The sequence below is a fragment of the Struthio camelus genome, chromosome W, assembly GCF_040807025.1.
Source record: "Struthio camelus isolate bStrCam1 chromosome W, bStrCam1.hap1, whole genome shotgun sequence".
Lineage (NCBI taxonomy): Eukaryota > Metazoa > Chordata > Aves > Struthioniformes > Struthionidae > Struthio > Struthio camelus.
In genome coordinates this window covers 45796886-45811327 of record NC_090981.1, presented here as the reverse complement: position 1 = coordinate 45811327, position 14442 = coordinate 45796886, and the positions used below count along the sequence as shown (strand labels likewise).

At 36.7% G+C, this 14442-nt stretch overlaps 1 protein-coding gene across 7 annotated transcripts in view; it reads right to left on the bottom strand.

Annotated features, from left to right (window-relative positions):
- The window catches only part of LOC104146885 (small glutamine rich tetratricopeptide repeat co-chaperone beta), a 29060-nt gene that overhangs the window by 8754 nt on the left and 5864 nt on the right, over positions 1-14442 (bottom strand). For all 7 annotated transcript variants that reach the window (XM_068924563.1, XM_068924566.1, XM_068924562.1 and 4 more), the window contains 8 exons: positions 14088-14191; positions 13189-13258; positions 9707-9806; positions 7078-7182; positions 4010-4148; positions 3856-3918; positions 1775-1812; positions 1517-1600 (listed from right to left, as the gene is read on the bottom strand). In XM_068924563.1, the coding sequence (XP_068780664.1) occupies positions 1517-1600; positions 1775-1812; positions 3856-3918; positions 4010-4148; positions 7078-7182; positions 9707-9806; positions 13189-13258; positions 14088-14191 (703 nt within the window). The remainder of the gene's footprint in view (positions 1-1516; positions 1601-1774; positions 1813-3855; positions 3919-4009; positions 4149-7077; positions 7183-9706; positions 9807-13188; positions 13259-14087; positions 14192-14442) is intronic.

The following is a 14442-nucleotide window of genomic DNA, read 5'->3' as shown; positions in this document are numbered from 1 at the left end:
CTGTGTTGAACAGTTTTATGTAAAAGAGCAGGTGAAAAAAAAAAAAAAACTGACAAGCAGCATTTGTAAGAAAACAGAATACTATAACTGAAAGCTGCATTAAAAGAAAATTAAGACTAAGGACTAAAGATTAAGACTATATACACTAAGATGACATGTGTGGTATTTGGGCTTTATCTAGTCAGAATCTCTCCAAACAAGATCATTGTCAGGCCTTCATTTTCATTCTTTAGGACTATTACTTGTACCTGATAACATCGAGGAAGAAGTGTTAACTTACTGCTAAGACTAAAATTTAGCCAAACTGCTCCAGTCGTTTGCTCCCTTCTTTTCAAGGGGCTCCGTTACAGTTGTTTAAGGTAAATACTCTTCTAGCTGAAGGGCAACCTTGTATAAGCTTTTGCAGAGATAAAGTATGCTACTGCCAACTTGTGCTTGTGGGCAGAAGGTCATTAGTAAAAAGGATTCCACCTTTAGTCTTCTCTGGAAGACTAAAGTAAGGACAGATCCACCTCTACAACAACTGCAACTTAAGACTAAAACAAACAGGTGAGATTAAGTCTATGTAAAAGAGGAGCATGACACTAGTTAATTAGGAAAAGCAAGTGAGTACAACCCACTACTTCCTGAATAGGCTGGCATGGGATTCTCTGCAACTTCTGCATTTTGCCCAGGTAGCAGAGGTTATCAAGACACCTTTAAAGCACAGTGCAGGTTAAAGGAAAGTCACCATTTTTAGAGGTATGACACATAGCAGACGATTTTTGTCAAAACAGGCCTCGGTTTTGTCGGGGCAGATTCCTTCTTGTAACATGAATTATAAATTACTTTGCCCTGGAGGGGCAAAACTTAAAACATAGCTTGAAACAGGCTAGAATTCTGGACTACAGTAAAACGGTATACCTGTTAAAAGGATTTGCCATATAAGCAAATGGCACATATTTTTGTGCACTGTGTTCCAGATGGATTATCACATTATAAATGAGCTCAGCCCTGGCTTTTGTAAAAGCCACTGCTCTCCTTATTAGATACTGAGTTCCCTGAACAAACAGCCCTCCCACTCTCAATGCAAGAATGCTGGAGCATTGTCAGTCAGGAGTCACCTTTGGAACCTATTGCAATCTGTGCTCAGCAAATTTGCAGCTTTTCAAAATAGTATCTGGGATATTAAGTAGTAATTTGATCAATGCAATTTGAGAGCAAGCTGTAGAGGCACCTAAAGGTTTGAAGTAGCATTTTTAGTAAGTAGCATTTAGAAAATGAACAGCACATGAAAACCAGAAAGTGAAGTTGAGCCCACAGTTCTGCCATTGACATTGAAAGCAAGCAAACAACTTAAGAGAGCAGAAAGTAAGTCTTGGACTTCTCAGTTTTAATAATAATCAGGCCTACGGTAGGGAGAGTCCACAATATAATTGGCTTGAGACCAACTCTTTTAAATAGATGGCATAAAATGCCGCTTCTTTAAAAAAAAAAAAAGTAATATAGTTAAAACTATATGATTCATAACACTTACGCATGGATCAGGCTGGACAAATCTGACAGGCCACCAACACCTGCAGCAGGGCCACCGATGGCATTTGACATCATCCCTGACATCCTGAAACAGTTAACACAGGGTTGGCATTTAGAGTAAGCAATAAACTGTAGTAGTTCTATTTACAGTACACAACAATAAAATTATATTTTCAGAAAAACAGCACTATCTGTTTTCCTCTGTTAATTCAATCCCCTAAAGACATTTGTTTCAATGATAATCCATATTAATACTTACAATTGTTGAACTTGAGGATTCTGCATTAAACTTGCTGCCTAGAATAGACAACATATAGCTGAAATTATAATACCTTTACTACTTAGGTATCATTGAGGAAGATGTGAAAAAACATATAATTTAACTTATAATTTGTAACAAAACATAAGATAAATTTATGTGCACAGAGATATATGATCCCCAGCAAAAAAATCATTACAGGAAAGTATTTCTAGGCTATGAAGCTGACAATTTATTATACTTTAGACAACAAATACTGATTACAATTACAGTTATTCAGAGTCAGACATGAAAAATAGAACATTAAGTCATGAAGCACAAAAACCCAGTACCCTAAAACTAAAAAATTAGCTTAAGACTTCTAGGGTCTAAGGCTTGCTACTGACCTTTTTGGGGAAAAGGCTGTATTTTATTAGTTCCCAGATTATATAAATTAGCTTTACAGCTGTTATTCCTAGAGCAGGTACAAGCTGCTAAGGCTATGGCCACATGAACAAAATACTGCAGAGTAAATCAGGCTGCGGATTTACTTTGTATCACGGTTTTATGGTAACATTTATCTTCTATGGTAACTTAAGTATTTTCTTCCATTGTCCTAAGCACAAGGCTGTTAAATTTCTCATTAATAACATATCTCAAAAATTACAATGTATTTACCATAGGGTAAGAGTGCATATGGACAGATACTACAGAATAAACCAGAAGATGCTGTAAAGTTAGTATTGTAATTCCTACAGAGATCAGTGGCTGTATGAATAAGACTAAAAGGCACAATGGAGTATCTGCTCATTCACTAATCTTGTCAAATGTAAAAACAAACATCCACACTATTTATTTTATTGATCAAAATACATTTCCACAAAACCTCGCCAAAGTAAATAGGCTGTTTTCTCTAGTCTGTAGTTGAATATAAAATGCTAAATTCAGCTTTTGTTGTCTCTTGCATCAGCAAGAACTCTGATCTAGGTCTGGGCACAAAACAGTAGTCAGAAGTGATTTTCTCAAGGTCAGACAGTGAGTGAAGTAAAAAACAAACAAACAAACCCCCACCACATTCATTCCTGGCTGAACATCCTCTGCTCTACTTGGCTGCGCTTCTTCTGGAAGTGATACACAAAAATTCTTGCCCCATAGTTAGATCCATATTGAAGAATACCTTTTCGACTCTAAACAGATGCAGACTGACTAAATAAGTCATGCGGCCAGCAAAGTGGTACATGGAGTTCCAGTGCTATTTAATCACTAATGCTGCTGGAAAACTTGCTCGCTTCTTCCTTGCTTACCATCTCTATTATCTAGTACACAGCATCAGACCGGATCTATTCTCTCTCTCTCTCTCTCTCATGCAGTGTGTTTCCATGCTGAAATGGAACTGGTTGAAGTGTTCTGTCATATAGGAGCTGCCAGAGAGGTAGTGAAGTTTTAACTGGGTTCTCAAAGGGAACAAGTTGGTTTTTTTTTTTTTCCCCCTCCCAACCCTATTCTTCAAAGTTAATCCATAACATTTTGCTAAGAAAGCCATGCATGGAGAAAAACTGAGAGAGAAAACCAAAACTTTTCAGTGTATTGGAAGTAAAGGTATATTCACTATCTGCACATCTCAAAATGCTGCACACTTAGGAAAGTCAGGGATAACTTGAAAGGGTAAGAACAAAAAGGTGTATTGGGGTTACTTCCATCTTGGATAGGTTGCATCTGAATCAACTGCTACTCATTTAAGAGGCAATTTTTTTATATTCATTGCTAACTGCTTACATGGGGAACAAAAAAGACAGATGTTTTCATCTTGCTGTAGACAGTGTTTTCTTATTCATGCCATCTATAAAAACAGCATAGCTAATCTATGCATATTTTTGTTCATAAGTAGTAAAGGATCAGTTGGAAATTAGACAAGCATTAGAGGAGATGTAAGTTTCACTTACTGGTGTGAGTGTAAAATCACTTAGAAAAGTTTAAATTCAGTATAATGAAACAACTGCCAATTATAATAAGCAGTAAAATCACTTGTCTTATTGAACAGGAGTTCTTCTTAGAAATGCAGTCATAAAAATAATATAATATAAAGCTTAAAATACACTCACCATACTAATGAAGGCAGGATTGTTTATCAAGCTTGCCATGTCAAAACTCAGTCCAGTTCCAGTCTAAAAAACAAATTGCATATGAAAATTAATTTACCTAAACAAAAATCTCAGTTAAAACCACTGTAAATAAATAGATGCAGAGCTAACTTACAGGACTGGACATGTCTCTTAGTTTCTGTTCTGCTATTTTCAAATTTGACTTATAAGAGTCATTTTCTGGATCAAGATCGAGTGCTTTTTGGTAACTGGTAATTGCTTCTTCATATTTATTCACTGAGGTCAGAGCCAACCTAATGTGAAATAAAAAAAAATCCTGGTAATAACATAAATCAGCATCAAAAGATAACGATACTGACATTTTCTGCTCTAAGTAAAACACTATCTCACCACTCATTTTTATCTTCAGCACAAAGTTAAAGCAAGGTATGCTATCATGCTGCTACTGCTTAGTTTAAGCATTTATTTTTGCAGAGCAGAGGATCCCTGAAGAACTAACTCACTCATCTTGCATTGTCTGTTTCACGTACATGCAAGATTCATTACAAACTCTTTGACATACAGTGATTTAGTCTCTGAAAGCAAAAGCAGATCCAGCATCTGTAACTGTTCATATGACCTTTGAATTCCTCTAAACATTTCCTCCGTATGTTTTGATCCAAGAGATCATTCAGAAGGACACACTGGTAAGTAAGGTGAGTGATACTCTTCATGTTAGTTCTGCAGCTTCAAGGAACCAAATATTGAAACCACAAGTTTTAACCTGCCCAGATCTTTTGTCTTAGAATCAGTGCAAGATTCTCCTTCAGAGCATCTCCTTCGACAGCTTGCCTAACAGCTATATGGAATAGCAGTGACATCTGTAAGACTATGTAAGAAACTCTTGTACCAAGGAAGCCTGCTTAATGGTTCAAAAAAGATTCTTCTCTAGCAGCTCACGAAAGCGCAGGATGGATTATCTACTACTTTTGAAAAAATATTTGTTTTCAAATTTGATTATCTACTACATTTAAAACATTATCTTTCTTTGAACTCTTCTAGAAGTTCATCTGGTTGCAGTTTCAATTCTGTCTTCTGCTCTATAATCCATTTGTACTGACTACAGAGCAATACTGATCTTTTCCCCATGTTGTGAAAGACTTGTATAACCTACGTTCAACTATTTAGTGCTCTCACTCTCCCTTCAGTATGTGCTGAGCTACAGAGACTGGGTGGATAATCCTGCACCAAAGCCTGCTAACAGACCTTAGTCTTCATCTCAGGCAAGAGAGCTCAAGTGTGTTACTTAAATCAGTCCCAGTCGTTACTTGCAGTGATTACAAACTCTGCTATGAGGTATATCAACAATAGCTTGAAACTCACTGTGCTCCTGAAGGAGCCCATGCAGTCTTAGTGTTTCCCCCCCTTAACATAGTTGCTCTCAAACAACATTCTCCCTTTTGGCCCATTTATTTTGGCAGCATAGTTGTTTCTGATCAGGGAAGCAATATAAGCGGGTATTTCTGAGATGCAGTTATGCTTATAAACAGAGAAAATATGTAAAATGCTGCTTCTTGGGAACACAGTATGAGTCAGAACAGTGGACAACAGTTTCTTTGCTCACAGTTCCAGGCTCACCTCCTAACTAGACAAGTGCTCTCTCTGGGTCATGCTGGAGGCATCTCTAACTGTCTGCATTGCTCCCGTCTCTGCATTTTCTGTGGCACCTCTGTTTTTTCTCCTGTGACACACACAGCTTCTGTCAAATCCTCAGAAAACCTGATATGCCTGCATAATGCAGTCAGAAAAATATAGCTTTCTCACAAGGATTTTTTGTTGAGATGGTGGCTTCTGCAACCGTTTCTTTTAAAATATTACTCAACAAGCATTGTTTCCTAAGTCAGCTTATGCAAATTGTATTATTATATCCATCTACTGAGTTAATCCACAACCTGTAGCTCAAAATATATCCTCTATCATAACAATAATATATCAGCCTATCAAATAAGAGAAACTTGATCCCCTGAGAACGATCCCACTTACACTGTATATCAAAAGGCACGCTCCAAAACTCTAAAATAACCTCCACTTTCCAATTAAATCAGCTTGTGGTTTCCTTCCATCTCACTGAAATCTGAAGATCTCTGGTTTTGCTATATGGAGACATGATCTAAAGAGTCTTAAAAAAGATAAAACTAATTCAACAGTCTCTAAAATTTCAAAGTGAATTAACTATCAAAAGCCAATCAAGCTGTATCAGTACTAGTAAAATAAAGTCTGTCAAGGAAGGTTTTCAGGTAATAGAATTCCATTATCTTCACTCTTAGATAAATGGCCCCTGGCATAGTTTTGTCCCAGGCCAGCTACTGTTGTTCCAAACAATTATAGAGCATGGTTCAGAAGTTAACACAGGCCAAGACAATTTAGCAATAGGCAGTTTGAATGTGGCCACTCCATAATGCAAACTAGCAGTTTAATCATATGAACATGGACCATTCAGTGCCAGCTGACCCCAAAGAACAATGCCAAGCATTTTTTAATTTCCTAGTAGAGACATGACCTCAAAAGCCAAAAGTCTAAGGGAGCATTCAGCTCACACTCTCACAATATGTTTGATTATTGAAAATGCAAAGCTGCACATCTCCAGACAGAAAGGCCCTTCACTCAAGTAGATATTCAATTCAGGAGAATATTCCTGGCATTACTGTTTGAGATGGCACTTAATCAGACCCCTCCACCTGAAGAGATAATACTGATAATCTCTCAGACACGATTCAGAAAAGTTACTAAAGAGATATAGCATAGTCTTACTAAAAAATCTGTTTCATGAGGGTTACTGAACAGAAAATTAAGTCTCTTCTCCTGTTAGCACTAAAGCTCCAATACACTGAGAATTCTGTTCTCTGACAGCATCATTAACGGGCTAGACTCACTGATCCAACTATAGAATTTTCATTACTCATAATCAGGTAGAAGGTAGAAAAACACGTCTTGACTAAATTTGCAAAGTTGGTCAATTGAAAGAAAAAAATTGCAAACTGACTAAAACTGATATGAAATTGCTGAGACAACAGCCTCTATAAAACTTAAAGCTGATAGCCCGACAGTGCCATTTTCAGACAGTTGCAACACTTTCAGAATAAGACTGTGAGTTGAAGTAAAACAGCTCTACTGATTTCAGAAAATCTATGGTGGTAAATCTAACTTGGCCTTTAGTGGCTACTCAGATTTGTATTTGCTTACCCCATTCTCCCATATGCTTTGCTGTATTTTGGATCTATTGCTATGGCTCTCTCACAGTCCTTTATTGCTTCACTGTAGTTGCTGAGCTTACTTTGAGCAGCAGCCCTAGAAGAAAGCGGGGAGGGAAGGGAGAGAGCTTTGTCAAAAAGCAACACCAAAAAAAAAGCTCAGAGATTCACAAGTCCATAACTAACTTTAGATGTGTTTAATCTGAATTTTACTGACTTTTCATTCATTATATAGAAAATGCCTCAGCTTTCTTTAATTCAGTTGGATACGCAAATGTTCTGAATTAAGTATGTGCTAGACTAGAGCTTTGGAGAACACAGGCTCACCTTTAAGGACATGAAGGATAAATAACTCTGAGAAACTGTTTTAGAACCAGCACATGACTATGCACAAAATACATCACAAAACCTATTGCAGGAACTGAAACTCTCAGATAGTATAACTTTTACATAGAATCACTGTTTCAACAGAAGTATTTAATACAATTGCCCTTTTCCAGTAAGAAGTATATTTTTACTGCCATTTCATAACATTCAAGGGAATGCCTTCACTTTTCACTGCTCTCTTCTCTGCTTTCTGAAACACCAGAACTGCTAGAATTTCCTTTCAGTAAGGGCTGCTCCACGTGCTCTCAGAAACTGGCTTCGGGATAATGATTTTAAAGGAACTAGCACCTTTCCACTGTAAGCTCTATTTCTGTTACAGGAACATACCAAGAGGCAAGTCATGCTTACAGCTAAATGCAGATAGCATTTCTTAGTAATCTCTGAATTACTGAATTATAATTGTGTCTGTACACCAGAGAGATACTAAATGTTGTGGACATTTATACTTTAACCTGCAGACTTGCCCAAACTAAATGGGAGATTGGAACAGATTCATGCTCAAAATTTTCCCAGCTTGAAAGGTCTCAAAAACATTCTAACTTGTTTTTCCTTAGTTAAAAAACTATAGTAAAAATGACTATTTCCATTGCATGAAGCATTTTTCTCTTTTATTAGGGATGCTAAACATGACAAAGATCATCATCGTATTTCATCCTTTCTCCTGTGATGCCCTCTGAATTGCACAATTTGTCTGACTGATTAAAATCTCCTCTGAATAGGACTATTTATCTTTTAAATACCTGTCCAGCTTCACAGATGTCAGTGAAGATGTACGGATAAAATCAGGGACAATGCTTAGTCTTGCATTTGTTTGCACTGGAAATATTATCCATGTGGGCAGACAATTTATATGGCCAGTTAAAACTTCCAGCACATCTCAACTTTCTCTTTTTCTCTCTGCTATGAATAAAAAGCAACACTGTTGAAGGCACTAACTCTCCACTGATTCCAAACTAGCATAAGAACAAGGTCTGTTTATTTGAACACTGCATCACCCCCAAAATTCCAAGCTACTGCCTCTCCTTCTTTTAAATAACTTTGTACAATATTGTGCTCACTGACATCAAGATGCATTTTGGTCCTCACCCATTTAATGTATGATGTTGTAGTACACACAGTGAAGCATTTCCTCTCTTTTGAGCGCAACAGACTTGGTGCCTAAGCACAACCTAATGAGGAAACTTCTACTGATTTTAGGAGGCTTTTGAATCGGGTCTCATATCACCATTTAAAACCTAAAATCACTTATGCAATCAGAGAAAGTAGATGGTTTACATCCTGAACTACTGTCTTGATATTTAACGTAATATTAGTAAACTGTGCATTCCCTGGCTCTTTACGCTTGTCACTAAACTCTGAATTCATCACAAACGAAACTCAAGTAATGGAAGCATTACTTGAATGGAAGCAAACTCACTTGTATTCATCACAAACGAAACTCAAGTAATGGAAGCATAGCTCAGAAAATGGAAGAATCCGCTAGGTACAGTGCCACAAGGCCACACTGACTGCACTCAAGTTGATAAGTCCTTCTAGTAGCAGATGCACTGAACAGTATAGAGCAGAAAGGCTCTACGCTGACTGTACAGAGACAGGTCACCTCTGGTAGGGCTCACAGGCTACACTGCTTATGTTCTTATACTGGCCTTCAGGACAGTATAGCTGAATGTGCCTGCTGCTGGTTCCTGGAACACCATGCTACTGGTATGGGATCACATGAAGTCTGGCAGAGCATGTTAAAGACACTACAATAACATAGTCTTGTTACTTTTTCAACAGGTCCTACATAAAGAGGCTGAGTACTTATACAATGCTTCAGGTCTCCAAAATGCTATTCCCATGTTAATGACCCTTTTTCCAGGGAAAGTCAATACTGAGAGAGAAAGAGATGGCACATGATTCACTGGAACACAAAAAAGGCTCTTATTACTTCAAACACACTGGGTTCTTACAGACTGGGAATCACGATTTAATAGAGATTCTAACTCACAAAAACCTCATCTCAAGTATTATGAGTGACTTTAAAGTCCATAGTACACATTTAGCTAATACAGATAGACTGAATCAGTTCATTTCTGATAAAGATTCATATCTTTAGATAGATCTGTTAAAAATTTAACATGTTAGTTTCCGATTAGCAGCTATTTTTAACCTCGTGTTGTTCTGATCTACTTCATAATTTATCTTTAAAATTATGTTCATGAATGAAAGGGGTGCGTTATTTTTATTTTTACCTGTTGCAATAATAGACTGCATTGTTTGGATCCAGTTCTATAGCTCTAGTATAACAATCCACTGCAGCACCGTAATTTTCTTCTTTCATGTGATTGTTACCTGAAATAAATTACAGAAAGCTCTTAAGTAGTTAAAAGATACAATGAAAATATAACATCTATAAAATAGATATGACTTCACTTTTTTGAGATACATTCTTTTAAATAGAATTGGCATGTAATAATGCAAATAAAAGTACCAACTATGCATGTAAAAGATTGTTATGTACAGTGTAGTCCACCACATAGACTTTCCCCTTCTCATCTTGCTATTTTACTCTAGGTAGCTTCTGCTGTTAAGCAAAGACCAGTTTGTTGAGAAGTGGTTCTAAAACAATTCAAACATAACACCTCCATTGCAATTTAGATTTATCAGTCTAAATATCTTTGCAAATCTCATAATGCAATAGGCTATATGTTAAACCCCTTTTGGTCTCATCTTCTCAGATCTCCCGCTTCTGTCTTTCCCCATGACAGAATAATAGAAAAATAAAGCCTTAGTTCTGAGCTCCCAAAGCCTAAGGGTGTCCCTGGTCTCTAGACCCTTGAAGCCTTGGCTTCCTAGCAACGTCAAGAAATAAGCTGGCAGGAGAGTGACAGACTTGCTTGTATTTCGGCAAAATATGTCATCTCTCTCTCAAAACAAGCAAGAAAAGGGAAGCGTCAACAGGTTACTACAGATGTAAATAACTGCAGAAACAAAGGCTGAAAGTTTCAGTCAGCGCAGCATGCTCTCTCTGATGCAAGAGACTGGAGCAAGCAGCCCTAAACGCCAGTACTAACTATGCTTCCATTTACTTGTGAACATTGGAGAACTTAAAAAAACACAACCAAATTTAGGTAACTAAGTATCACCAGAAGTACAAAAATTACCTCTTCTCAATAATGATATAAGAGAGACTAACTATAGTCAGCAATCTCTGTCAATGACAAGGTAAACTGAAACGGTCATCACATCTATACCTTCAATATGTACACAGAACGTAATTACGCCTTTATTGTATTTTAGAAGCCCATCTTTCCTTTGATTTAAGGTAAAGGTCTGCACGCTATATCCTCTGGTGAGTTGTAAGACTCACAAGTTAAAAGATAACTTTTGATCTTTTTAGCCCAACTAAAATTCCAACTGCAACCAGTAGGATTGCAGCAGTTAACATTTCTATAAAACAAAACTGCTATCAATAACCACTAAACTTGGAATTTCTGATACCGTTCTGAACCAACAGTGACCTGAGATGCAGGACTAAGTTGGAGCTAGCATAAACAGGTACCAATCTTGCTCTCTCCAGCTCAGAACTTGGCTAAAAAACAAGAAAATAGTGAGACGTACTATTTCTGCTGAGACTATGCAATTTGAGACAAAAGAAAAAGCAACTATAATTTCACTCTAACACCAGGCAAAAATTCTTAAGATGAAAAAAGAAACAAACATTTTTACTTTAGAGATGAATGTGTGTCTTTTAATAGTGAAAATACTAGCCATTATTAGTATGTATACTGTGGGAATACCCAGAAACTCTATTTTTGATCAACCCAGTGTTATACTATACAAACCCACACACAATCTCTACTCTACGTAGCTTATATTAACACAAAGTATCAAGAGATATACAAGATTAGGGAAGTAGATTCAAGTATTTACTAGTCTAGAGATCATATTAATTCCTGATTTTCATAAACAATGACCAAAAAAGAAAACTGAGCTGATTTTGTTTTGCCATTCATCAGCCAATTTCTACAGGTACCAAGGCAGACTTGAGAGCAGAGGAGGAGCAAGCTGGTGGCAGAAAAAGCGAAGGAAATTATTCATAGGTAAGGATCACACAGATAAAAGCCAGGAATAAAAGATCTCAAATGAACTTTAACAAGTTATCTAATTAATCTCCCTAAGCCCTGGGCAGAAAAGTACTCAAAAACTGGAAATATGATACTAGTGACAGATAACACGGGTGCAAAAATGAGGATTGAAATGCAGCATTACGAAACAGGACAGGAAGCTTTAATTTTATTAAGGGAAATTAAGCAAAAACATTTCAAGCACTTCCAAACCGCTTACTAATGCCTCTAATGGCTGACCCATTAAGTGGCTTTTTGTTGAAGCACAGACCCCTTCAAATTTTTCAGTAGAGATATGAATTGCTTTAGTAACACCACACAAAGACTAACACATAGCATACATTTTGACTTCATTTTCTTAGTCCAGTTCACAAATCCACAAGAGTTGACAGATGGTAAGATGGAAGTCACTGATTGAGGTCATCCATTGTTATAAAATTCAGGCCTAGAAAGTGCTGAATATCCCTACAGTCCAATAACTGTACTGAGCGCTGCAAGTATTCTTCACTTTGCATGAGCTGGCAGTAGCAGACAGTAAAACAAAAAGCCAGCAAGCACAACAGGTATGTTACTTCTTACTTCTTCTCACTTGTGAACTAACCTGGTTTGAACTCATATCCTCAGAAGTAAAGAGGTAACGACCAGCTTCAACACCAAGCAAAAGTTTTCTTTTTTTGGACTGCATTCGTTCTGCCATTCATAATGGCTGCAGATGGCCAGTTTTAAGAAGAGAGAGACACTGGGTTCATTCTCAAATATGGTCTGATTTTTCTCATTAACCTGAAATATTTTTTTATAGGATTACAGCTACCTTGCAAGTAGGAAAAAAAAAAATTTTTTTTCTATAAAGCCCAAGTAAGTGTCAGGAAATCCAAAAGGTCATTAAAATTGTGATTTGCAAAGCATCAGTCCACCCGATACAAATTCATACCAGGAATCAGTGCTATGTCTTTTCTTTATTTCCTCCGTCAAAAAAAAAAAAAAAAGAAACAAAATGGATTCCTTCTTGGTTAGTATCAGTGAAGATTTCTTCTATACAGCTGCCTTTCTTATGTTCACTGCAATAACATATATCACAGGGAAAATAAACAACTGTCTTTTCTGCAATTTTTATAAAGTTTACAAATTTGTTGCTTTAAAAAAACATGTGAAATACTGATCCTAGTAACCTGACAGTAACTGTACCAATCTTAGAATATTCAACTAGCATCTAACACTTGATATCACATAACCTTTTTGATATGAAGTAGAAACTGTATAGAAATTATGTGGACAGAGAAAGCCATAATATACTGAACAATAATTGTTCATTCTTTAAAGCTTCTACTACTCAGGAAAGTTGACCAGGACTTCACGTATTGTCCCTTAGTTTTTAGCAACCTCTTGAGCAATAAACAACAAGGCAGAGAATAGACTATATTTTCTTAAATCTCATATAGAGCAAATCACTTATCCCTCTTACAACATGAGACAGTCACCAGTGAATATAAACTCAAGTTTTTGCATGGGATATGCTGCCCAGCTGCTATCCATAATATTTCAAAAACCTTAATATCCTCAGGGGCCAATAAGAGTGCAACATGTTTATTTCTTTGCTAATTACAAACCTTCATCCTTCAGCTGGTCAGCCTTTTCCACATCCTCTGGTAAAGAATCTGAGAGAGGCAGCATGTCATTCTGTGTATAAAAAAAACCAACAACAACAACAAAAATACCAACAAAAAAAACCAAGATTTTTTTCATTAATATATAAGCCCTGATTATATTAAAAAAAACTTCCTGGGAAGAATTACTCCACCATCGTATCAACAAGCAACCAGATTTTCTGTAGTGCACTGGAAGCATGAAAAAACTAAAACATGCCTAAAAGAGAAAGGTAGCTTTCTTTCCGCTACTAAACAAACCTTATAGCTCACCACGCATTTTAAGGAATTCCAGGGGAAGAGAGGGAATTGATACATCTCTATAGTCTGGGTTTTCTTACCTCTGACTTTTTTTTTTTTTTTGGCCACCTGGTGGTTCCTGTGCTTCCTGTACTGGGGACTCCTATATAACATGAATTATAAGTCTGCATTTTAAAAGTTTACATGTTAAGGTTGGTGTTCACGGGGCCTTTTTTAAAACTGGATGACTCAACTATTTCCACACGGAAATCAGGAGTATTAGAAAACTGTGGATGACCTCAAGCACTTTCCAGATAATTATCTCTGGGAATGGCAAAATGCTTAACTGTAACTGAGGGAAAAAAATCCTTCAAGTGAGAATGAGACATCCACTGTTCAGTAATATTCAATATGGAATTGTCCTTGTCTGACTGAAATTAATTCTTCCCACCTTCCCAAAAGATTCTCATTGTGCCAGCTTTTATGGTAATTTCACTTTTTTGCATGTTTTCCTTAAGTTTCCACATTGTTTTGACCTACACAGCACTTTAAGGTTGTGAATACAATATGAAATCTTATCACATACTGGCAGAGTAACTCTAGAAACTAAATTCAATTTTTACCTTGTGAAAAGAATTTGTGAACATCTCTATCAAATGCTGTGGAGGTGCGAGATGAGTATCTTCCAGGTTAATCTTAAAAACAGTCTCCAGACACTGAATTGCAACTTATAAGGGAGGGGAGGGGAGAAAAAAAAAAAAAAAAAGTCAGTCACCCGTTTTTCAACGGAAGCTTAATTTCATTAATTTATTTATAAAGCTGTGATTCACTTCCTTATTGAGCTAGCAAGAGCAGCTCTTTGGAACACATCATGAAATAAACAGAGGCTACCTGGTCCCCACAGAACTGACTTGCTGGATAATAGTAAAGCTATATAAAAATCTATACGTAGCTCTGTCATTACTCTTGAATCTGTTA